The sequence below is a fragment of the Panthera tigris genome, chromosome B3 (genome assembly GCF_018350195.1).
Source record: "Panthera tigris isolate Pti1 chromosome B3, P.tigris_Pti1_mat1.1, whole genome shotgun sequence".
NCBI lineage: Eukaryota > Metazoa > Chordata > Mammalia > Carnivora > Felidae > Panthera > Panthera tigris.
In genome coordinates, this window is record NC_056665.1 from 124560341 (window position 1) to 124587727 (window position 27387).

Consider the following 27387-nt stretch of genomic DNA (forward strand, 5'->3'; position numbering starts at 1 on the left):
GTGGAAGAACAGGAACTCTCATTCATTACCAGTGGAAATGAAGAAATGATAAGGCCACTTTGGAACACAGCTGAGATGATTTCTAAAAAACTAAATACACTCTTACCATACAATCCAGCAATTATATTCTTTGGTATTTACCCAAAGTAGATGAAAACTATGTCTATACAAAAATCTATATAGAGATGTTTGGTTTACAGTGGCTTTATTCATAATTGCCAAAACTTGGAAGCAACCAATGGCCTTCAGTAGGTGAACGGATAAACAAACTGTGGTACATTCAGACAATGCTTTAAAAAAAAGAAAAACAAAAACAAAAGGTGAGAGAGAGTGCTACCAAGCCAAGAAAAGACATGGAGGAAAATTTGGGGTATATTACTAAATGAAAGAAGCCAATCTGAAAGGCTGTATGATTCAACTATATCAGATTCTGGAAAAGGCAAAACTATAGGGACAGTCAAAAGATCTGTGGTTGCCAGTGCTGGGGAGAGAAGGGGATCAATAGGTGGAGCACAAAGGATTTTGAAGACAGTGACATTACTCTAGGATATAGTAATGGCACCTAAATGTCATTTATACTTTTGTCCAATCTCATAGAATACACAACACCAAGAGTGAATCCTAATGCAAGCTATAGACTTCAAGTGATAATTATGTGTCAAGGCAGGGGTATCAGTTATAACAAACATACTTCCATTGTGGGGGGGGAAGTTGATACGGGGTGGGGAGGGCAGGGAGGCTATGCATGTGTGGCAGCTGGGGGCACAGGGAAAATCTCTGTATCTTCTGCTTACTATTGCTATAAACATAAAACTAAAAAACACAGTCTGCTTTTAAAAACTAGATGCTAAATCATGATTAGCTTATTGAAAACCTGTAGATCAAGAAATAAGATGACAAGAGCGCAATGTAAGAAATGCAATTCTGAAAGTGGTAAGTATTTAAGGAAGATCAAAAACAACCCACACATTTGCAAATCACAATTGTACCTCTCCTAAACCTCCAGTCATCTCCTTGTTCATCTTGATGGTTTGATTGTTGCTTGGAAATCTGAGACACTTGATGCTGTAAACCCTTTCGATCACCTTCTGCTTTCAAAAGTTGTGTACGGAGCTCTTCTACCTAAACACGTATAGTCAAAAATGAAACTTGTATCAGTTTTCAGTGCAGGAAAAGAATAAATGAACTCACAAATTATTGTATATTATTTTTTCTAGGGAAAAAAATTACTTCTCATGGGCTTCTGTCAGCACAAACTGAAGCCCAGTTAACCTCCTTGTTATGCCAAGCACAGTGGAACAGTCTCTCGCTCCTTTTCTTTATTTCTCCCATTACTTCCACAGAGAATGAATGTCTTTTTCCCCTTCTGTGTGTCTATCGGGACAAAGAATTTGACACACACACAAACAAAAAAAAAAAAAAAAAAAACCCCAAAAATCCCTTATTGTGAACTCAGTGCACTCCACCACTATTAACCGAAACCACCTACATAATCATTTTTATATTTTTTACTCCTTCTCTTTCATGTGAATATGACCTATTGACTGGTAAACTCAAGTGAAAAGATCACAATTTAGCATATTATAATATCAAAGTACTGTTCAAAATAAGTGAGAAGTAAATGCTGTTGAATAAACTATAAACTCATTGAGGTCAGGAACTATGTTATTCATCTGTATTTCTAAAGACTAGCAAATTGCCTAACGCATAGCAGGTATGTCTCCAGTGACCATTAAGCAAATTAGGAGTATCAAAAAGACTCAGTTTAAGTCAATGACAACCTGAATATGGTAATCTCTTACTTCAAAAGATGAGATCAGAAATCACAAGTCAGAGTACCAAAAAAAATAATAATAATAATAAATAAATAAATAAATAAATAAATCAGAGTGTAAATGACTACAAATATAAACTAGAAAAAAAGAAAACCTGAACTCTGCCAATATTAATTCCACTGTAACACTGGCTGCAGAACAAAGTCAGTGAACATTTTTAAAGGTTTTGTAAATTAGATGTTATCATATATTTTTAGCATTAATTGTCAAAATGTAATACTTCTTCTGAGCATCGAAGATGCCTGACATTTCTGCCTACCTAGCATACTATGTAGTGAGTTATGCAAGCCACACCTCAAAACAGAAAAAGGTACAACTGCAGTTTCTACCAAACACTGACAGGCGATTAGAAACACACATGCCCTTATCCAATGTAAGATGACTACTTCAAGTTATTGAACTTTAAATAGCAGAAGAACCAAACTCTCATTACAGGCTTATGGGCTACAAAATGCTATGCTTTAAAATTAAGCTTTATCTTTGGTTAAAAGGAGCAGGCAGCATCTTGAAAACCATAAATATAAGACAATAATGCAAAGTAACTTGAATATGCAAAGGTCTGTTTAATGTATTTTACTTCTTCCTTCACTCTCCCAATGCCTCCTTGAATAAAATTAAACTCCTGGGAAATTTTTATCTCATGCATCCAGTCTCATTTTTACACTGGTTATGCTAGGAGAGGTAAATCCTAAATTGGAGCAGCACTCACTATCACAGTGGGAACTTGCGCCAGTGCTTTGTACTAGGTTTCTCTGACTCTTCCTGAAAGGATTTCTTCTTTTGCTTATGCGTTTTAATATACATTCTTTAGGGGGCGGAAAAAAAAACTTCTAGACCTAGGTGGGATCTTCTACCTTTCACAGAGACATTGAATAGAAAAGGCGACTCAATCGTAATTTAATTTTTATCTTTATTCTTTAAAGTTTATTTAAATGGTTATTTATCTTGAGAGAGTAAGCACGCATGCATGAGTGAAAAAGGGGCAACGAGAAGGAGAGAGAGAATCTGAGCAGGCTCCTTGCTGTCGGCACAGAGACAAAAACAGGGCTCGACATCACAAACAGCGAGAGCATGACCTGAGCCGAAATCAAGAGTCAGATGCGTAACCGACTGAACCACCAAGGGACCCCAGTCCTGATTTAATTTAAAAGCAGATTATCATAGCTTGCATAGATTTACCTGATGCAGAAGTGTTTCTCTGCTGCCTTCCGACTGATTCAATAACCTTCGAGATAGCTCCAATTCTTGTTCAAGCTAGAGTTTCAACAGAGGATAAAGAAAAATGTCCAGTGGGGCAGAAAATAACTAAATTATTATAGGTATAGTTTAAGAGTAGAAAAATGGAAAAGTTTTCAGAAGATATTTACAGCTAACAGGAGAAAACATCTTGCTATCAAAACATATTGATGCTTCCAAGAAAATAATGTTATTTGCATAACAACAAAGTGAACCAGACCAGACCTCAGGGGGTCTGAGTTCTAAGTCAGTTCCATATTAACTATGACCCTCTTTTCCTTAGGTCTCCTTTCTGTCATCTCTAAAATAAGGACTTTGTATTAGACAATCTCTGAGATTCTTTCCAGTTCTAAATCACTGTAATCTAAATTCCAAAACACTTTTTTTTCTTTAGTACATGTAATGTCATATGAACTGAATTAGAATAAAAACCTCGAGGACCCAATAACTAAAAGTATATTTCATCTAAATGGTGATTTTGTGTATTCATAATATTCTAACGTTCCTAATATTTCCAATATTTGTAACATTCCTAAAACTTAAAAATATTTAATCTCAGAATAAGATACTTAAAATTTCCTTAATATAGTCATAAGATAAATATTCACAGAAAGTGTGCAAATACCTACAAAGTCTGAATGTGCCTAGCTTCCTACAAGCTGAAAAATCTAAAAGGATGTGAAGGGAAGAGGAATGTGCCAACCCAAATTAGGCCTCTTTGGCATACGGATTTTTGGGGCTGAAGGCAATCAAGACCCAACAGACTCTGGAAAAGCTTTTACCTCTCCCTTAATTGCATTAAAGAATTTAGAGAGGGAGTCTGTACCAGGAAGAGAGCTATTCCCAGAGATAACTTTTTATACCTGAAAGACTTCTCTGTAAGACAAGGCAAACATTTGTTTACCAAACATTTGCTCTTCTCATCTTCCTATGAATTGTTTTCCTCTCCTTTGAAGCCCCAGACCTCTATCCCCTTTCCTTAGCTCAGCATGGCATATAAGCCTCAACTCCCTGTCTTTGAGGCTCTTATTTTTATGCAGCTTCTATACATACAAAATCAAATTTGTTTTTCTCCTGTTAACCTGTCTTATGTCAACTTAATTATTAAATTAGCCAAAGAACCGAGAAGAGTAAAATTACTTTTTCACACCTACAGATGGGACACATGTTTGTTAAAATTCCAGAGAATACATATGTTAGACATGTTTGCATTTTGTAACAGTAAGGCTGTTCTATGAAACCACAAATTTACATTAAGGTGTTATTAAGTGCTTAGATTTGTGATAGTTATCCTAAATTATTATTTCACTTGACCAAACTACTTTCTATATATTAGTCCTTCAAATATGGTCCAGGTGGTAGGTATGGTTATCAAGGAGTAGCATAGTGGGGCATTGTGTTTCTGTATCTTTGCTGTGGTGACAGCAACATGAATCTATACATGAGATACAACTGCACAGAACTACACACACAAATGAACGCACATAAAGCTGGTGAAATCTGCATAAATTCTGTGAACTGTACCAAATCAGTTTCTTGGTTTTGATATGGAATGACAACTATGCAAAATGTTACCACTGAGGGAAACTGGGTGAAGGGCACATATTACCTCTCTGCACATTCTGTCTTGCAACACCTTATGAATCTGTAACTATTTCAAAATAATTTTTAAATCTGGTTATAGAAGTTTTAAAAAAAATTATACATGTGGCCAATAAAATACCATATTCTAAAAATAATAAGGTATGTATACAATCACAGAATCCACACAAAATATTATCTGACTTGTCTTCTTTTTTTGAAGAAATAAAGAAGGAAGGAATCACACTTCAGTCAAAATGGCTTCAGAATCTACCTTGGCCCATACTGGTCACGACCACTGGATAATTCTGGCAGCCTCGACCCCCAAAGGGCAAGCATGATGACCTGACCTAACTCGCTTACCAGAAAGGCAGCATGGATGCATCATTTAACTTGACTAGGTTGGTGAATAAAAATCAAGGAAGCAATGGTAGATTTTTAAAGTGATATGGAGTAAGAATATTACAGCGGGGGCAAATTTTCATTTTATCATTGGGCTCACCCTTGAATCTATTCATTTGCAAACTGAGGAGAGTTATCTATCTTCTAAATTCCTTTCTAATTCTAATGCCCTAGGCTCTATAGGTTTGCAGACATGAATACATGTCAAAAGTCCTTAATATCTAATGAGAATAGAGGATTCTTCCTGTAGGTTGCGCCTACGCCTATCTTCTATGATGAAAATGAATATATTCACAATACCCATCCTTTAAACAACAAGTCTTTTTCCTAACCCTTCAGCAAAGTCAAGCTCCTTGCATGTTCCAAGTTCGACTCGCCTCTAGAAAGGAAGTGGCCAGGTGAAAAGGTAGCAAAAGACCTGTACACGTTTCCCAGACCAAGCAACAGAGAATGGCAGAGCCATCAAACCAAGTGATTCCATATCAGAACATAAAGGCTTCACTGTGTCTTAACAAATGATCCCAGGGACAACTTTTAAGACACTCAACAAATATCACTGGCTCCAAACAGCGTTACTTTCTCAAAATCTTACTTGACTCTTCTCAGTTTCAGTCTGTCTTAGCTTATTTTTCATGGCTCCCTCATTTTCATCTGCTTTAGCTTCTTGTTTCTTCAGTGCCTAGAATGAAAGATAAAACAAAAATGTGTATCAGTCCAAAATCCATAGAAAACCAAAAGACACTGTTAGGATCTGGAATTTACAGAAGACTATTACAGATCAGTGGAGTATGCTCATCAAAGAGCCACCAAACACTGGCTGCTCTCGCAATTCTCTTGGGCTATTTGCTGTTCCCTCACATCTTGTCCACCCTCGTTGTTTACTTTCTTTGCACCTTCTGGAACTTCCCCACAGGCTTCTAAATCTCCCTCTCCAGGTTATGCAAAGCAGTGTGCCTCTTTTCCAGTTCTCAATTTCGAAAACTTAAACTCATAACCACACCCAACACCCCTACATTCCCACCCCTGTAAAGATCTATCAGTTACCAGAATTAATTCCCTTAAAGGGCAATGTGAGAAATTATTTTCATGCTTAGGCTAAGAAATATTTAATCTTCATTTCTTATAATTAGTATAAATATTAATACTTGATGCGAAAGAAATAGAAATCAATAAGCTGAACTTTAATTAAACAAATTGTGTTTTATAGTACATGGAATTATGCCTCATAAAAACATTAATTCTTCTGAAAGTCAACTTTTTAAAAATCTAAATTTCCATATATGAGATAAATGAATAAAAGAACCTCTAATTCTTTTGGCTACCTAGGAATATGCAATAAAATGTCCTTTCCTCTTCACTTTCTACCTTCCACATCTGACCAGTTAACTTGTGATATCTCTTTTCCAAATAATATACCTTTCTATTATAGCTCTACTTGGTGCCCAAAATGTTATTTAACACCCCCCTTTTTTATTCCTCCTTTTACTCTACAGATATAGAAGTCTTAGAAAATTTTAATCAGTGAGAACTTAAACACTATTGTTTTCAGTAGAGGAACAAAAGTGAGGTCTTAAGGAGAACCCAAAGCAAATTACTACGTTTCCACCACATCACCTAGAAATGTCATTAAGTTTGAACATCAGACCATCAGTCAGTAAACAAATAAACACATATGCAATATTCTAGCCCAGACTACTGAATCTATTTTCTACATTACATAGTTTATAATGAAAGACAAAGAAAGAAAATCTAACTCCTAAGACCCCATACATATATTTTAATGCACTTTAAAAGTCTGAAAACACAAATAACACTCAAAGATAAAGATTTTTAAAACTAACTGAATTGAAAATACAAGATATTTCTTTAAACCTTAATAACAAACTTTAACTCATTTACTACCTTTTTAAGCGTATAAGGCGACACTAGATTTCCTTCCCATTGACTTAGATCAAGAAACTGAGAATTATATTAAAACTGACCCAGTAAAAGCAGTTATAAAAAGAGGGAAAAAATCACATGCCAATGAATTTCTATTATTATGTAATTTTGCTTTTTAAAGCTCATTTTTTCCTTAAAAGCAGTTTAGCTATAAAGCTATCAGGTACCCTGCTCCAGGATGCAGACTGTCTTTTACATGTTTAAGATTACAGCAACAACACTGAGCCTTAATAGTGGGTCCCTGGGGCACATTTAAATCTTTAATAACAACAATTTTTCTTCTTTTCCTTAAGTATACCTATTTCCATTAAAAAGACTAACATATTGAGTATTATATTACTGTAGTTCTTTGAAGGTAGATGATTCTGAATTCTCAGTTATTTATAAAATCGGGGGGGGGGGGGGCAACAGCCTTTTCTTTTAAAAAGTAAGGGAAAGGAGAAACGGAAAATGTTTGTAGACATCTCATCTGACCATAAAAGCTCCCACAACTTTGACAACAGGCATGTTTATGAAGAGGCTCTAAAAAATAACACACTCAAAAATAAAGAGCAAATAGGGAATTAAAGGCCCTTTGTCTACTGTAAAGGGACCAGTCAGCTTGGGTAAGAATGAAGAAGCTGGAATGAAATAAAGGTCCTATGATAACTCCCACACAGGCCACTGAAATGCAAAAAAAAAAAAAAAAAAAAAAAAATGATGAACATAAACTATCCTGTCTCATCCTCATCATTCAGCAGTGCTACAAGTGCATGCCTTTGGTCACAAGGGCAAGAACATGTAGATGACTCACTGGTAAACCAACCAGACTATAGAAAAACAAGACTGTGCTCATATCAAACAACAGGTCAGTAACATCACACCTGAAAAGGTACAAACTTCCAAGTCAGATTTCTCCTCCCAGTAACAAAGAATGAAGAAGTCAAGTCACTGAGAATTAGAAAATTGTTGCTCTTACTATATATTTTTAAAGACTTTTTTTTTTCCTTGGGGGGGCGGGGGGGTTAGGTTCACAGAAAAATTGAGAGGGAAACTGAGTTCCCATATACACCGGTGTCTTCATACAGGCATAACTTCCCCCATTATCAACTTCCTTCAACAAAGTAGTGCATCGTTACAACTAATGAACCTACACTGACAGATTATAATCACCCGTAATTTACATTAGGGTTCATTTTTGGTGCCATACACTCTATGGATTTAAACAAATATAGAATGACATGTATCCATCATTACAGTATTATAGTATATTTTCACTGCCCTAAAAATCCTCTGTGCTCTACCTATTCATCCCTTACCTCCCAAATTCCAGCAACCACTGATCTCTTTACTGTCACCATGGTTTTTCTTTCCCAGAATGTCACATAGTTGGGATCATACAGTATGTAGTCTTTTCAGGATGGCTTCTTTCACTTGATAATATGCCTTTAAAGTGTCTCTATGTCTTTTCATTGCTTTATAGCTCATTTGACTGTGCTTTTTATAATTAAATTCTTCATGTAGGTACAAAATAAAAGTCAGCAAATATTTTAAGCTTCACGATATAACGCTATTCTGAGCCAAATAAGACCACATGAACTATAAAGTTAAAAGTTGTTTATATTTATGTATATTAAAATTTTTAAATAGCTTTAAGAACATTTGCTTTATTTCAAATCAAGAAAAAAAATTACTAAGTACTTAGTATGTATAGAATACTGTAAATAAGAAACTCATTTAACTCCTTTTTTTTTTTTAAGATGGAGATCTGGTGTCTATTTCTAAAATTCTTGTTTGGAAACCTAAATCACAGCTCTAAAACCATCAAACATCAATAGAATAATACATATTTTGAAAAGGAATATATATGCATAATGCAGCAGGATTTTATTGCTCAGAACTAGTACTACTCACTTAAATTAACAGAGATTTTATTTCTGTCAAGTTCTGTGAATTTCTAAATTTTGTTTTTTCCTAAATCAAGTTAGAGATTCCTCCCACATGAGAACTAGCTCAAGTCATGGAAAATTTTAGCCTTTAAGTTCATCCAGTTGGGGATTATCTGTGCCAACAAAAACCAAGCAAAACAAAAAAAATTAACTTTCTTTTTAAGGCAGAAAACAATGCATTCATATTCTAAATCCCTGAACCAATATCTAACTTAAAAATAGCCAGACAGATTTTACTTAAATTGTTCAAAGAAATTTATTTTTCACCCATAACCAAGGAACAAAAGTTCTATACCAACATCTACCACTACAAAAAAGAAAAAAAAAATAAGTTTAATAAGTTAAAGTAGAAATTACATGATAAAGTCCAAAGAGAATCCAACTGTAATCATTACTATTATAACACCATACAGATTTCCGGGATATCAAAGTAAGGGGGAAATTCTAAAAACTTGTGCCAGTTGAATTATGTGTATTTTCCAGATGGAAGTGGTAAGCACATAGTGCATGGAGTCACAAGATGCAACCATTCCTGTTTTTCAAAAGGCAGAGTAATATCAAGTATCATGTAGTTAAGTAAGATTTATCAGTAGTTAAGTACATTGGTATTATTTCTGATGGTAATTGTAATCCTTAATGACATTCTTTAAAGATACCTGAGGTTTTGAAACATAAAACTCAAAGCTTCTGTTTGAGAATGGCCCAGATGTCTTTTCTTCTTCTTCTTTTTTTTTTTTTTTTTCTTTTTTGTCTTCTTATGCTAAGGTGTTTATTTTTTCAGGAATCCAAAGAACTTTTATAGAAATTATCGTGGGAGGACAGATAGACACTTATTGCTGACCTATAAAGGAAACTTACTGTTTCTACTATGTCCATATTTATGGAGTCTATGACTGGCTGGGGCAGGCACCCTGTGCCCACAAAGCCAACCAAGGTCATGGGTTCAATCACCATGAGAGCCAATTCCCTTTGCTCTGTTCCATGGTCATAGTCTTTACCCTAAACCTTAGCCAAAGGCCACATAGAAGAATAACTAGGCCAGAGATCCTGGATGAATCAGCAAGATCCACTACAATGACTATAAAAATAACTCTAAAGTAAAACCCCTACTGACTACTGTCAAGATTTCATTCTTTATATGTTATTAAATTTGCCAATACGCAAAACAAAATCTTAATCACTGCCTACAAAGTTGGTATGCTGAAAAGACATACAAGTCTTTTGCCTTCTTTAATACAAAAGCAACAATGGTAATGAGTATTATTCCTTAAAATGCCATTGCTTTTACTGGAATGGAGTTTATTTTTATGCAATCTTTTACTTAATAAAAATCTTGCAAGTAAAGTTAAATGTGAGCCCAACAAGTGCACTTTCCAGGATTTCCTTCAAAATCCAAAAGCAAAAGCTCTTAGTGGAGGGTCTGTTTTTATCTGAGTAGTTTCCTCTCAAAAAAGAGACTCACAGTTTTACTAGAAATCCCAGAGAGATATGACACTTCATCTGACTTTCTAATTACAGGACAACTGAGTTAGAATTGTTGACAAACAGAAGATCACAGATAATTATAAAAATTTAATTTAAAATCTCTCAAGTTTTATTTGTATTTGAGCAGAATGCCCTGTAAATATACAACATCTTTCACTGTTTACAGTTAGGGGATGTTATTTTATGCTTCTGAATTTTTTTTTTTTTTTTACCATTTTCTAATCAAAATAAAACAGTACCAAGTCAATGAATAAGTCTATCTGTAGCACAGTGGTCTCTGTTTACACAATATCACTATGCACTCAGTAGCTGCCCAATAAATATTAATTGATAATGATGGAAAAGGGCTTTATAAACAGATGGTCTAGGATAGATTCACTGAAAATGTAGATAGAAACATTACACTCCTCAAGAAAAGCACAAAGTAGAAATTAAACAAGTCCTGCACTCAGAAAATCTCAGTCTATTGTCAGGCAGCTGTTCAGTCAACAGAAGCACAGATATTTTTCATCATCATAGCATTAGCGGCATTAAATGTCTATTTGCATATGGTGCTACAGAGGGACTCGCACAGATCCATGCTAGCCTTATCTGTTACAGTTTATGATGACAATATTGGCAACAACAAATAAGTACACATAGCAAAATAAATGTGATTAAACAATATTTTAAGATGTAGTCATATATGGTACGAACATAAAATGCGTCAGACTTAAATGCAACTCACAGCAGCAATAAGAGTATTTATTTATAATGCAAACCGCAACTATTTCCAAACAGAATGTCAGGTGCTTTACAAGAACATCTATACATATGCTTAAATAACAGGTGAAATAAAGAAAGGAGGGTGTCTGGGGGGCTCAGTAGACATCAGCTCAGGTCATGATCTCACAGTTTATGGGTTCAGCCATGAATCCAGCTCCGCGCTGACAGCTCAGGTTGGAGCCTACTTTGGATTCTGTGTCTCACCTATCCTTCTATGCCTCTCCTCCAGTTGTACTCTCTTTCTCTCTCTCAAAAATAAATTTTAAAAACTTAAAAAAGAAATGAGCCAGAGACCATAATGGCCATTTTGGAGAAAATAAGAAATGGCTCTTTAAGAACCTAGAGGGCAAATGATCAGGGGAAAAAAAAAAAAGAAAGAAAAAAGAAAAAACGAGGATCAAAAAAATCACAAGAGGGCTAACTTCAATGAGAGTAGAAATAAGGAAGCTACAAGCAAATTGATCAATCCAGGAAAATATATGGAAGAATACACCTCGTTCAAGGACATGTGAATAATAAGAAAATATGTTATCTACATGGGAGGATTTGGAAGAAAGGTCACTGAAAACGGAGAGGTAAAAGGGGACAGAAAGCACATTATAAACATTTAATAATTAATAGCCTTAGGTAATATTTTCTTAATAAAGTAAAAGGCCTAAGAATAGATGACATAAGTGTTAATTATACAGAAATGAGACTTTAAGAATTTCAGGACAACTTATATCTATACATCATCTCATAAAACTGAATCCTTCAAAGGAATCCAAAGGCCTTTGCTGGCATGTTAACAGCTGACATATTACTTCTATGATGTAGAAAATATTTCTACCCTACCAACTTTTGTTTTATCAACATTAAATAGGCTTCTGAAATATATCATCAAATCTGGAATATTCTTTAATCTGACCAGCTATCACTATCAGTATTTCCCAATAAAAGAAAGGGAATATGGCTTGTGCAAGCTGTCTATAATATCCATGGGAAGTTTACTCTGTTAATAGAAATTCAAGTACTGAGTGAGTACAAGGTTGAAAGAGACAACATAAAAGATCTCTTCCAGCTTCTCTTCTACAAGGAGTTTTGGGGGAAAAGATATTTTCCACAGAAAAGATGTTAAAAGTGTTTTAGTGTCATGTGAAATGATCAAAGCCTAATAAAACAGACTTATAGGTTAAATCAGCAGGGAGGGGTGCAGGAGGCAAAGAGGTAAATCAAGAAAAAGACTAAGGAAGAAAACTGGAGAACATGATATATCTTGGACTTGCACATTTCAAGCTGTGCCAAATAGTGTTCAACCAGCTTTGAAAGACAAATCCCATAATAGACCATCATTCTTTTCCATCTATTTCCTTTTTAACAGCATGGTAACATTAATGGTTCTTTCACAACCTTACAGAAAAGTGTTTACTTTATCCTTGCAAAAACATTAGTAATCCACAGGTAACAAACATAAAAGAGAGAAGAAAATAATTAACATGTCACAAAATGAGAGAGAACAATTTTGAAATCAAAACTACAGTGAGTCAGAATTTAAATAAGAATTTCAGCCACAGATTGGTAAAGTGCTTATCATGTAGCAATAAGCAATGGAGCAGAATCACACTCATAAAAGAAATGCCTACAGTGATCTGAAAACACAAAGTCTCAGCAAAAATGCCACTTCTTCCACCCAAATTTTCCCAAAGGATCAAGAACAGGGAATTATTTCCCCTCTGAGCTACTCTGAAGCCCATTTCAAAGCTTAAATAACACCCTCAGTGAATTAGATGTTAACGTTTCTTTCTCAGCTAAAATGGGAGCCCTTAAAAGTGAAGACAGCATTGTAAGTACCATGAAATCCCTAGTCCCCAGCACAGTACCTGGTATATAGTAAGTACATGAAGGTATGTGCAGATGAATATTTTACTACATACAATTCTGACTACATAGTAGACAACATTTATTCATTCCTTTCTTTAAGAAACACTTTTTTGGGGCCTTATTCCATGTCAGCCACTGCTCTAGGAACTACAGATACAGCAATGATCAAAACTGTGCCTGCATTTTGTTCAGAGGACAGACAGATGATAGGTAATGAAAAGTGCTATCAAGAAAAAGTACGACAACATAAGGGGCTCAAGAGTGAGGAAAGGGTATTTTATCTAGGATAGTTAATAAGGCCTTGCTGAAGTAGGGCTCTGAATGACATAAGGGTAAACAACGCAACTGCTTTCAGAGTTGAAAATTCTTGGCTATGGAAATGGAAAGTGCAGATGTCCAAGAGCAGGAGGGTGCCTGGCTGTGGAAAAGCAACACTGTCGTTGGCCTACAGTGGACATGAAGAATGACAGAGAATTAGGGTGAGGGGGCATGTAGAAACCCTATCAGAGGGGTCTTGTAGGTTGAGGACTTCACATTTCATTCTGAGGATGATAAAGAAACCATTGAAGGGTTCAGAGAGAATGACATGGCACTATCTGATTCTGTGGGGAAAAGACTGTAAGAAGCTAAGAATAGAAACAAGGGGGCTTCTATACCAGCCCAAGCAGGAGAAAACAGAGACAAGAGAATAGATGAAAGTAATAGTAGTAGAGGAGATGAGCAGTTACCAATTCAGAATGTATTTTTTAAAACAGAATTTAAATTAGACAGAATTTAATGATGGACTGGATGCGAAAGATGAGAGAAATGGCAAAGGAAGGGACAGAAAAGAACCACATAAAAATTTTTAAATATAAAATTAAAATTGTTTTTGTTGTCAAGATGAGTATCCATCTTTGTAAGAAGAAATCAATCATAGGAGCTACTTACTAGGACAAATCACACAAAAAGATGTAATTTAGCACCTTCTGTACAAGTTCCCAGGTCAGGAGAGGAAAGAACAGGAAATGGAGCTCCAGCAACCCACGTCTGCCCAAGTTTTTGTGGCTCTGAATCACAGCACTCCTCTAACACGATTCCCATCAAGACTGACAGTGGATAACAATGCTTCAGGATCTCAAACTCAGATAAAAATATGAAATCACACAACTTTTCCTCACTGCCATACAAGGCCCATCAAATGACTACATAATAAAGTTAGAGATGTAAATACTGTTCTAACTTGGCCATAAGATGGACAAAGATATATTAGGAAACTCTAAGCAGATTCCCATTTCTTGGGCAATAAATAATGAATACCACAGCTTCAGTATTTACAAAAAGAAAAAAGGATGAGTACTCAATACAAATGTAAATTAACTAGGAATGCAATGAGTCATAATAGAGCTATAAAAAATGCTTTTCTGCCAGGTAAAGAAACACAAACAAACAAGATTACACAGAGGAAAGATCAAACAGCATTAGAACACCAGTGGAAAATGACTGTAACTAGGTTGGGTAGACAACAGATTGCAAAGGCACTGATTACTAAGGAAACGAAAACAATAATTAGGAGAAAGTTCGGATCTATAGAAGATAAAAATTTAGAGAAAGTGCATCTTTGGCACATTTCTATATATATTAGATACATGAACCATGGAAAAGGGCACGAGAATACATGATTCTAGTGGAATAACTCATATCAAATTACAGTCTCTCATTGTTTTACTAGAAGTAAAAAGACTTTTTCCACATAGGGACGGAGTGAGAGAGGGAAAAACTGTAACCCTAAATGGGAAGCATGAAAGAAACTCCAACAAAAGGCATAGAAATGATAGTTTTAGTGGTAAATTTAACAGATGTCTTAATATATAATACTCAATGCGTCATATTTTATTTTTCAACAGTAAAAAGCAACACTGTTTCAAATGTAAATTTTCAAATAACAAAAGTTAAATAATTACATTATTTTTCAGTTGTACTGTCTGTGCCAAGTATACTTTCAGGGAGTCCTAATAGTAGAGATACATGTATTATAATCATTTTCCAAGAAAGTTTAGCAACTTTAACGAAGGATGCCTGCTTGGTCACAATTGATGGTTCAATACTGACGACTAGTGGTCAAAAACATGCAGTAATTTCCTATTTTTGAGTATCTTCCTAAGACTTTTATCATCTACATTTGAAACATTTAGTGTAAATTATGTGAAAAACCTATACTGAAAGAACTTTCAAAAGTTCTGAAAATTAAAAAGAAAAATAATGTATCTCTTTTCTGTCCATTATTTGCTATGTTCCCAAATCAAAGCCAATCAGCCTCTGGTACTGACCCCAAATTGGAACAACTCCATGAAGAATCAGTTCATTCATATCCACACAGCCAAATCAACACTGTTTCAGAAATCTGTAACTAATATTTTAAAGTCTTAATTTCAGAATTCATGTATCTGAGCAGTTCTAGTCTAATTTTTTTTTCTAATTTTGTCGGTTTTACATTAAGAAACCAGTAACCTAGCTGTTCTAAGTTCTCAACACAATTTGAAAAACAGTAAACCACCATATCAACATACTCTAAAAAGTGAGAATTTAATTGTGATGGTCTGAATTCTTGAAGAATGTTTGTGAGATTTCAATTAAATCACTTAGACTATTATATATTCAACTTCAAAGAAGTTAAAATCTGTTAGCATTTACTTTGTTCTCTGCAGAAATAAGAGCAGTGGGAAAAAGTTTGAAAGGAAAAAAAAAGTTTTTTTTAACCAAGTGTGCTACATATAGCTAAACGGTCACTCCTGTGTGAAAACAACGGTCATCCCTTCAACAAGTACTCACGGAATGACTGCTGTGGGAAACACACAGCACTACATGCCCCGGAAAGCAGGCGTGATGGACAAAGTTCCTGCTAACAGAGTTCCCGTTTTAGTGGTGGAGACATGCCATAATATAAGTAAACAAATATACAACTACAGGCGGTTTTTAAGTGCTATGAAAAGCTCAAGTAATTTGATAAAAAAGAAAAAAAACTGGGGCAGAAAAGAGCTTTTTTTAGAAAAGAGAGGGAGGGAGGGAACAGAGCCTCCTGAAGAGGAGACAACAATGAAACCTTAAGGATGAGAAGAGAGAAGTTTGCTGAGGGTCAGAAGAAAAATGTTCTGATAAGACACTGAGAGGACATCACTATGCTTAGAGCACAGATTTCTTAGAATAATTTGTAGTTATAGATGTAATGTTTAAAATTTGAGAATAACCATCTAAAAAATAGAAATATAATCTACAGCTTTAGAGCCAGAAGTATTAGAATGAATATACATTTCAATCCAGTACCAAACAAAAAAGAAGGGGGAGGAAAAGGAAAGGAAAGGAAAGGAAAGGAAAGAAATATGTTTTAAAAAAACATAAAATGATTAAAAAAAAATTCCAAATGCATCAATTAATCATAAGTGTAAACTGACTAATCCAGCCATCGAAAACAAAAACAAAAAAAGAACAGCATATCAAAACATATGGTAATTTCTTGAATTTTCAGTATTAATTTTGAAAACCAGATCAACTAATGTTTTTAACTTGCAAGTCTAAAAAATGAAACAATTATCCTAAAAAATTAAACAAAAAAGTTTGAAAAAAGTAATAGAGTTAAAACAGAAGTGATGGAGTAATAAAGCTAGTCAAAATGAAAACTAATAATCATATATCTAGCAAGACTAATAATGAAAAAGGAAAAACTAAATAACACTAAAGCAAAAGAGTAACAGCTTCAGAGAAAGATTTAAAAATAATAAATCAGAGCTATGATTGCTTTTTTTTTTTTAAGTTTATTTATTTTGAGAGAGAGAAAGAGAGTCCATGTGGGAGCTGGGGAGGGGCAGAGTGAGAGAGAGAGTGAGAGAGAGAGAGAGAGAGAGAGAGAGAGAATATGAATCTCTAGCAGGCTCCACAGTCAGTATACAGCCCAACTCAGTGCTCAAACTCATGACCTGAGCCAAAACGAAGGGTTAGACACTTAACTGACTGAGCCACCCAGGTGCCCCCTATGATTGCTTTTTAAAATTAATTTCAAAATACAGACAAAATGGATAACATATAAAATCATGAATTACCAAACTGACTTAACAAGTAAAAAGGCTATATAAACCAAGAAAGAAAGAAAGAAAGAAAGAAAGAAAGAAAGAAAGAAAGAAAGAAAGAAAGAAAGAAAGAAAGAAGAAAGGGAAAGGAAGAAAGGGAAAGGAAGAAATAGAAAGGAAGAAATTGAAAACCTCAGGCAACCAAAAAAATAACGAGTATAAATGGTTTTATGGGTGAGTTTTAACAAACATTCAAGAAATAGACAATCTCTCTCTTAAACAGAGCCAGGAAATAGAAAAAGAAGGAATCTACCAAATTCATTTTATGAGGTTAATGTAACCTTGCTTCCAAATCCAAGAAGACAAGTACAAAGAAAATTATAAGCCCTCAATCATAAACATAAAGATAAAAATCCTAAGAAAATGCTAGCAAATTAACTCAGCAATGTATAAGAATCAACACATTTTGACCAAATAAACAAGTGCAAGGAGGGGTCAAAATTCATTGGTAACATTCACATTTCAATATCAAAAGAGAAATACAGCAAGCAGCAAGAGTATTTAATAAATTCCACAACACATTATGATTTTTAAGAAAGAAACAAACAAACAAAAAACTTCTTGAAAACCTATGAATAGAAGGCAATGTTCTTAATCTGATAAAGGACAGCACTGAAAAAAAAAAAAAACAGAAGCAAACAATATGAAACACTTTAACACTTTGGAAGCATTCCTATAAAAATAGGAACAAAGCAAAAATTCTTGCTATCTTTGTTTCTATTCAATATTGCACTTGAGTTTCTAGCCAGTGCAATAAAGCAATGACAAAAAAAAAAAAATGAATAATAAAGTTAGAGACTAAACTGCCTTCCATTTTATATATGATTATCTACACAAAATATAGTACATGATAGTAATACATGAAGGTTGCTAACAAATTAGAAAATAAGATCATTAAGCAAAAGCATTGCATACAAAAGCCACATATAAAACCAACTGTACTCCTACATATTCTAAATAACCAATCAGAGATGCAATAAAAGAAAATATTCCATTCACAATAGAAAGGAAAACCCTAAGATACCTGGGAATAACTCTAACAAAAATGTATAAGACCTTTCTATAAAATTATAAAACATTACTGAAGAACATTAGAAAATACCTCTCCAAATTAATCTATATATTCAGTGCAATTACAATCAAAATGCCAGCAGTATTTTTCATGGAACATGACAAGAGATTTTCATTATCATTTACCAAGATATAATGAAAGCTATAATAATGAAGACAAAATGCTATCAGTTCGGGGATAGACAAACAGATCAATACAAAAGTATATAGAACCAGACAGACACCATGGGAAACTAGATATATAACAGAAGTAGCATTTAAATCAGAGGGGAAAGAACAAATTATTCAAAAATGATGTTGAGGCAACTCATTAGTCACATAAAAAACAACACAGATTCCTTCCTCCTGTCATTAAAAAAGTAAAATTCCTGAGGGAAAACACAAGTAATCCAGTATTTCCAAATGAGCAGTGATAAGCAAGCTATCTGTATGGGCACAAATGCAAACTGCTGACAAATATGTGAAAAGATGTTCAAGTTCACTAATAGGGAAATGCAAATAAACATAAAAATGAGTTAATGCTTTATACCCAGGAGCCTGGCAAATATTAAAGAGAATGGAGAGAAAAGGGCCATTCTCAACCATTTCATGAACAGAAATGTAAAAGGTTGGAACCTTCTGAAAAAATAATCTTATAACCTCTATTATGATAAAAATCCAACCGTGGTAATAAAAGATTAAGTTTGAACCACATCAGCTAGTTCAAGGAATTTCCAGGAAGTATTGGTGGGAGGAAAAAGCAAAATGCAGAATGTACATATATATAATGTGATCCCATTTTATCAAGATAAAATATACAAAAAATCCTATACATGCAAAGGTGTAATATGGTCCACAGATGTCTGTCTAGGACAATTAAGAGCAATAATTAGGGAAAATATAAAGGGATCTCTTCCACATGTTTACACTGGTTCCTTTTTCTTAGTGAGTAGGATTAATGGTTGATAACGAGAGAACACATAAGAGATAGGGGAATGAGCCAAACAAATAAATAAAGCTACATTAAAAAGAATGCATGAGCATTTATGATATGATCACATCAGTTATACATTTATTAAATGTGGTTACTTTCCATATTTAATAACATATTTATACAAAATACTAATAAAATATTTGATAAATATGTTAATAAATGTTTAATATTTAATAAAAATAGTAATAGAAATAGTAATTAGTAATGACCTGAGACAAAAAAACCTCATGTGAAATATATCACTAGAAGCTGAATAGTGAGGAGAAAAAAGCCATGTCTGTAAAAGGAGAAAAATAGTTGATGGGATCTGGGTTTATTGAATAAAAACCATGGCTTAAAATAAGGCTCAGATTTATCCCACACAAACAGCTCCACTCCATAAAGAATACACACTAGAGCAAGAATTTTTGAATTTCCCCCAGCTACACACATTTTCCTACAGAATAGCACACGTGTAGTTGTGCTTTTGTGATACTCAGTGCTCTCAGGCCCTTGGCAGTCTGAAGGCCCCAAATGTCACCCTTACTGTGTTATTCTCTGCTTACCACATCCCCCCCTGGTCACCTGGGCCTGAAAAGGACTGCATTCTAGAACTCATGTCCCAGGGACTGGGAAAATACGGTACATCTTCTGAGCTTTCCACGGAACTTGTATTTTACATTCCCGTTTGCTTGTAAATTCTACTGGTCTTTCTCAAAGCCCAAGAAGGCTACTGGGATGGTCAAAGTCAGGATGATTTAACCGACATTTATATAAAAGGCATCTAATAACATTAATGGGGTAAGGGAAGTGTGTACTAAGAAATAAACATGTGAAAATGTGGGGGCACAGACTATGGCAACATGAGAGGATAAAGTGCCATGCAAAAGTTATGCAATTCAGCCCTAGAAAGATAAGTGAAGGGGAGTTCAAAATCAACCAGCCTTAGAAAGGCCCCTGTGGCTCCAAACCGGAGTAGGGGAGCCTTGAAAGGAAAGGGTTAATGAGGGGCATGTTAGAACATTTGCCTGACTAGGTTCTCCTCTGAATTGACACAGAAGTCTCAAGGGAGATGCTAAAGCTATTAAAAGGACATTAAGAAAACATTCTTGGCTTCCTTAGAAGCTTCTCCCTTAATGAGTCCAAACTAAATACATTTATAAACTGTACCCAAGGCTTTTCTTAGGTGAAGTATCCATATTACTCAGCATCTCTGGAGCCACAACGACATTTCTGGGAAGGAACAAACAGCTATTTCTTCATTAGGTTTTTCACAATTGGTACGAATGCCAAAAGATGAAGAAAAATATTGAAAAAAAATCTATCAATCACTTTAATTTTTCTGTACATGACTTTAATGTTACTGATGAGGCTCACATAATCTGGTTTCCCATAGACAGACAGACTGAAAAACCACTGAGCTGGACTCCCATCTTACACTAACAATTCCCCACTAATCTTCACCATCTTCAATTAAGATTCCATCCTTTACCTTCCCCCACAGGCTTCTCCACAAAGCACCTTTAAACCTTGAGGCACCTGATTCCCCCAAGATCATCAGCAAGCATGGAATATTACTGGTGGGGTAAGTGGGAGAGCTAGCACTTTAATATTCTATGAAATGATCTGAGAAGCATTTACAAATATGCACCCAGCATTTGTCTCATGTATTTTGTTTTAAGTAATTCAAATGAAGATGGAGAAATAACATTCAATTTACAAGAAACAGCTAGGAGAAAAAAAAAAAAAAAACAAGTCAGGAATTCCCAAGATGCCATAGCCAAGAGTTAGAAATTTTATCTAGGATCTTATGTTATTTTGGGGCCTGCAAAAAAGAAAAAGCTTTGACTTGAGCTTACTTCTAAAGACCTCATTTGTGACCCTAACACTCACCATGCCAACCCCCCTCCACTATATTTAACTAATCAAAGTTAGCTTACTAAGAGTTTGTAATATCATAAACATTAAACAAATATTTTATTGTTTGCATACTGGTTTAACAAGGAAAGACTGAGGGTTATAGGCTTAACAATATTTGAACTTTATTAATAGAAGTTCAGAGTACTAGAATAACCATTCAAAATTTTAAAAAGATATATAAAAAGAATATTTACTGCACACTATGAAATATTCACCTCTCTAAAAAGGCCTCTACTGAGATCCCAAAACAACATGGTTTAAAATACGAAGTCTGAAGGCCAGTGAAGGTCCTTACCAAGTTAAGAAAAACTGATATTCATATGACATCAGTAGCACATGACTAGCTGACACTTAATAAAGGGAATAGATTCCAGAGTGTCCACAGCTCACATGCTTAGACCAGGAGGGGGAAAAACACACATACACATTAAAAAGTGAACAATTCCTTCTTAAGACCTCTAAACAAGAAGAGGAGAGTGCCGTTCTCAATCTATTTCCAATGATTACTACTGTGTTTTCCATTAAATGGGAATAAAGTTCTAAGGACCTCATTAGATCACTAAAAAGAAGCAGGTTTTAACCAAAACTACATATTGCCTCGCTGTAATATGACATTATACCTAGAAATCTCTGACATCCTGGAATTTTTAATGAATACTCCTAATCTCTTAACAATTTTTAAATGTCATAATATTCACCAAGATTGAATTATACATTTTAAGGAGGCAGAAGAGCACAGTGGCTAAAATCAGGCCTCCTTACTCACCTATACTTTCATTTTCTCACCACAGCCAGAAACAAAATATATCAATTACTATGATCGTACAGTACAGGTATTTGCAAAAGTGTTTTTTAATATTGAACAAAAAGCAAAGTGTTTCCTCTCCTTAAACATGACCTTTCCAGAACAGCCTAAGCCACTTAACTTGGGAGTAGGAAAACGTATCAGCCTAAATTAATCCTTTCCAGCTTCCACTGCACTGTTTAATCCAAAACCACCTTTTAAAAGCATATAGGTCACCACTTAAAGTGACAAAATATGAAATTAAACATTTCTCATCAATAGTGATCCTCTATTGTATTGTCAGAGATGGAATTCCAAATCACAACCCAAGCTTTTAGTCAAATTGACAATTACAATGCAAATATTCAGGCTCTGGTTTCTCAAGAATAGGGGTGGGAAGCAATCTTCCTCTCCTTCTTTCTTTGTAATTTTGTGCATTCTGCAAAGAAAGAGGAAAATAAGTACAGAAAATTTCTCTAATTTTCTCTTGTAAAAAAGAACAATTGTCTCTTCAGTACTATTCTTAAGCTCACCAGATGCAATTTGCTTTGAGAACAAATGTATAAAAATCAAGGTTTTAAAAAAAAGGCTACCCACATGCTGTATCTAATTATTCAACAAAGTATCCTCTTCAAAGTAATTACCAACTAACAAGGGTATGCCTCCTTTTGTGAAACGGAGAAAAACGGAACTTTAGAAAACAAAAGTAGATTTTTCTGTCAGCTTACATTATAATTTAAGGTTGCACTTTTTGCTCCTAATTTTCAATTGGCAGTGTCTCCTAATACTTAGGAAAAAATTTTAATACATCAATTTATAAGGGTTAGTGATGTTCATGCACACATAAGTGCATTTGTAGAACACCATTTTTAGAGAAAACCATTCTGTAAAGAAGAAAGAAATCATTTTAATTTTTAAGTTTTCTTGTTTTAATTTTTTATACTTTATGTATAGATCTAAGACACATTTAAAGGGAATTTCAACAAATTAATTTTCTACAATGAGAGTAATAAAACATCATCAATGTAATATAGTGAGAATTCACAAATCTACACCAACATTAAGAGAAAAAGCAAAGCCCTTCCACACAGTAGGAATCCAATTCATAAATGTAGAAAAAATGATGCAATGTGTAAAAAAAAAAAAAAATCACCATTTAGCATCACTTAGGAGTTTTAACTGTTTCAAGAGAGAATATTAATAAATGTTAACATCTGTGGGTAAAAATATGATAAGATATAAGCTATTTCTAAGTTTCTAAGAATCTCTCCATAAAATAAATAATTAAAAAGGCCTAATAGTAAAATTTACAGTGAAGAAACCTGGCAGATAACACCTCAACCAAATGTTCCATTTTTACTGGTAATGGGACAAATGGACATTACATGCCTCCTAGTAAGATATCCTGGGAAAAGTGAAATACCAATTCTCTGGATTTCCTGCCAAAAGTACATAACCTGAATTTAGTCATGAGGCAACATCAAAAAACCAAAAAGAAAGGCATTCTACAAAATAACTGGCCAGTACTCTGCAAAGTTGTCACAGTCATGACAAAAAAGAAAAATTGAAAAAACTGTTCCAGATCAAAGGAGACTAAAGAGACATGATGGTCACATGCCATATGTGACCCTGTATTGTACCCTGGACCAGAAAAGGACGTTAGTAGCAAAATTTGAATAAAAACTATAGGTTATTAAAAAAAAAAAAAAAAAAACTATAGATTATATCATAGTATTGATCCAAAGTTAATTTCCTGTGATTATGGAAGAGAATGTACACACCTTATTATTTAGCTATGTAAGTATTTACATCGTGTCTGCAACCAGCTCAAAAAAATCGTATCTAATAAAAATAATTATTTTACATGATTATGATTATTATAACATACATACATATGTAATGATAAAACAAGTAAAATGTGAATTTATTCAGGTAAAACGTGAATATTGGGAGAATCTAGGTAACGAGTATACAGAAGTCCTTTGTTGTAATTTTTTCAATGCCCTCATAAGTCTGAAATTTCAAAAGATACCTGAAAGGTAAGTGATCTCAATTTGGAAATGGTTTGACCATAGTCCAGTCTAGGGGTTGGCAAACTTTTATAAATGGACCAGACAGTCAATACTTCAGCCTTTGTGGGTCAGATGGTTTCTTTTACAACTCTTCAATGCTGCCACGGTGTTTTAAAATAAAAACAGAACAAAATAAACACCACCTTCCGCAAATAGTAAGAATGGAACAGCTTGTTCCAATAAAACTTTATTTACAAAAATATGCAGTGGGCCACATTTGACCCATTGGCCATAGTTTGCTGACCCCTGGTCTAGTTCATGCCAAAGAAAATTTATCAGAATAATAATACTTTCAGTTAACATTTTGAATACATGCCAGACACTACATTAGGTAAAAACCTGATTAAGTAAAAACTATTATTATTTCCACTTTCCACAGAGAAAATGAGCCCAGACAAACTAAGGAACTTGCTCAAGGTCACAAAGCTAGCAAGCAGCAGACTTTGGGTTTGAACCAGGTAGGGCTGTCTTCTTCACACTGAACTATGCAAACTATATGCTATATTTCTCATATGGAATGAAATATACTGCCACATGCAACAACCAAGGAACTCTAATCATTTTAACAGCAGCTAAGTAATTATCAAGCTTAAGATTTACTCTCTGAGAAGGTATTTTTTTTACAAACCTCCTGTAGCTGCAAAGAAATAAGTCCCAGTTGATCCTGCCGTCTTTCCACCAGCTCCCTTTCTGTGCGCATCTCTCTCTCTATTTCCTGAAGCCGTTGTTCCACCCGATCTGAAACCTTAACATCAACAGACAGAAACAGTGAGATGAGAGCTGGTAGGCAATAAAAGACAACATTGGAGAGATATTTCATGCCGCATACACTACTGCCTATATAGCATTTAAGAATAGCTTGTTTATAGTGCCCTTTTTAACGATGCTTATTATAAAGCAGATCACAAAAAAACTGACTGAATGTTACAGAAGAAAACAATCATTAGTCTCCAAATAATCCACACCTGGAACCCAATGAAGGACTTAAATCTTTCAAAGTATAATACAATAATCAGAAGATCAGAGTTAAAATAGACTAGAAAAGAGTGCCCTCTGGTGAATTAGAAGGAAAATGCCAAGTTTGCCAACAACTGCATTTATTACTCTATTAATGATAAACTGATCTATTTAGTTCTTTTTCATTTTAATTATCTATAAACATGACCTGCCTAGAAAGGTTTTGATGTCTATGAGCAGCAAATAATTAAAAGCGTTTTTCATGAGCTTGTCAATCTTTTCTACTGTGATCTACTGAAAATAAACCAGCTGTAAAAGATCAAAAACTAAAGTCAAACAGAAAAATGTTTAATTGGGACCCTCTAAAATAAATATGAAAAAATTTCTTTCTCTGATGCAAGATTTTCCTTGCTAAAAGTTGTACAAATTCAAACACATTTCATGTGTATCATTATATAGACCCCTAAATAAAATTTACCTATTTGACAATGTATATTTGGTGAAGCAGGATACAAGGGATAGAAAACATTTGGATTCATTTAAGAGAAGCAATAAATACAGCCTCATTATAAGAAATCTTTTGCCAACAATTCTATATAGCCAGGAGGGTCTTGGTCACAAGGAATCTTACTGGGACAATGGAAATGTTGTAAACTGGATTACGGTGATGGTCGCACAACTCAGTACATTTACTAAAAATCACTGAACTGTACACATAAAGCAGATTAATTTTATGATAAATTATAGCTCAAATCAAGTTGGTTTTTAAAAAGACATTGGTCAATATAAGTTTAATCTGTCAATAAACACTGAACAAAAATATCCTATCAAAAAATTTAGCAGTTACTATTTACTAATAATGATCATTCTTGGGTTTCCAATTTCTACTGCTTAAAAACAACTAAGATATTTACTGTGATATTCACAGTGCTTTACTAAAAACTCAAAACATCCTTTAGCTTTAAGCTTTTCATTTATCCTAGTAATCAACCTTGTCCCAATTAACAATTTACTACTGCATCTGAAATAAATGCAGTACCTACTGTAGCAGAAAACAATATTGGAGAAATACTAAAAAAACAAAAGGTTAATTCATGCAATTTTTACAAAATTGAAATACTTTTATATTCACTATGAATGTAAAAAGTAACTAATAGCAACATTCATCAGAAAATAAACAATACAGAACCATCTCACACTTATTAGGATGGCTATCCAAAAAAACAGAACAACAAAATTAAAAAAAAAACAAAAAAAACCAGAAAATAACAGGTGTTGGAGAGAAACTGGAACCCTGGTACACTGTTAGTGGGAGTATAAAATTGTACAGATCCTATGGAAAACAGTAAGTTGCTTCCTTAAAAAATAAAAATAGAGTTACCAGCAGTTCTATTTCTAGATATACACTCAAAAGAATAGAAAGCGGGGTCTTAAAGAGTTATTTGTAGACCCATGTTCATAAGCAGCATTATTCACAATAGCCAAAAGATGGAAGCAACCCAAGTGTCCCCTGACAGATAAATAGATCAACCAAATGTGATTTACACAATACAATGGAATATTATTAAGTCTTAAAAAGGAATAAAATTCTTACACATGCTACAACATCAATAAACCTTGGAGACATTATGATAAGTGAAATAAGCCAGTCACAAATAGATAAATACTGTATCACTCCACTTATATGAGGTACCTGGAGTAGTGAAATTCATAACAGACAGAAAGTAGAAAGGTGACGTCCAGGGACTAGAAAACGGGAGTTTGGGGGGTTGTCACTTAATGGGTATAGTTTGTTTTACAAGATAAAAAGAGTTCTAAAGCAATGAATGTAGAGGGAGCCAAGATGAACGAACAGCATGGAAGTTTTTTGTGTCTCGCATCCATGAAATACACTCAGACCAACACTAAACCATCCTGCACACCTAGAAAAGTAATCTGAGGATTAACACAACAATATGCACAACCTGAACCACAGAAGTCAGAAGGTACGCAGTGCAGAGAAGTGAACTTGAGGAGAGAGAAACCGCAGAGGGCAGAGAGGTGCTTTTGAGTGTGGAGAGACAACAGAGACGGTGGGGAGAATACAGGACAAACACCCCCCACAAAAGCAGCTGGAGAGAAAGTGGAAAATTGGAAACAGCCACAGGGACTGAACTAAAAAGGGAGAAAAGAGAAAGGAGAGGGTTTAAATTCCATTAAGACTATAAACAGGGGGACCGCAGATCGTCTGCAACTCCGCAGCTCAATACGTGGCAGCGCTCTGGTTAACAGCAAATCCCCAGGAGAAGAGTGGGGTCCAGGAGGTTCTTGAGCCACACGGGGAGAAGCAGTTCCACTGCTGGAAGGACATTTGCTAGAGGCTGGGAGGCAACCTGGGCCCAGCAGACCACAGAGAACGGCAACATCGCTGATCCTGGAACAAGGTCATTAAGGGTGAACACTAGTGCCAAATATGTGTTGTGATTTTCCATAATCCCTGAAATGCTGCTGCTACA

At 34.6% G+C, this 27387-nt stretch overlaps 1 protein-coding gene across 15 annotated transcripts in view; it reads right to left on the reverse strand.

The window, feature by feature from the left end:
• CEP128 (centrosomal protein 128) overlaps positions 1-27387 on the reverse strand; it is a 388434-nt gene that overhangs the window by 303620 nt on the left and 57427 nt on the right. For all 15 annotated transcript variants that reach the window (XR_006219018.1, XM_042990256.1, XM_042990257.1 and 12 more), the window contains 4 exons: positions 24564-24680; positions 5647-5733; positions 3015-3089; positions 990-1122 (listed from right to left, as the gene is read on the reverse strand). Coding sequence is in view for 14 of the 15 variants with exons in the window: in XM_042990256.1 (XP_042846190.1) it covers positions 990-1122; positions 3015-3089; positions 5647-5733; positions 24564-24680 (412 nt within the window). In the remaining variant the exon portion in view is untranslated. The remainder of the gene's footprint in view (positions 1-989; positions 1123-3014; positions 3090-5646; positions 5734-24563; positions 24681-27387) is intronic.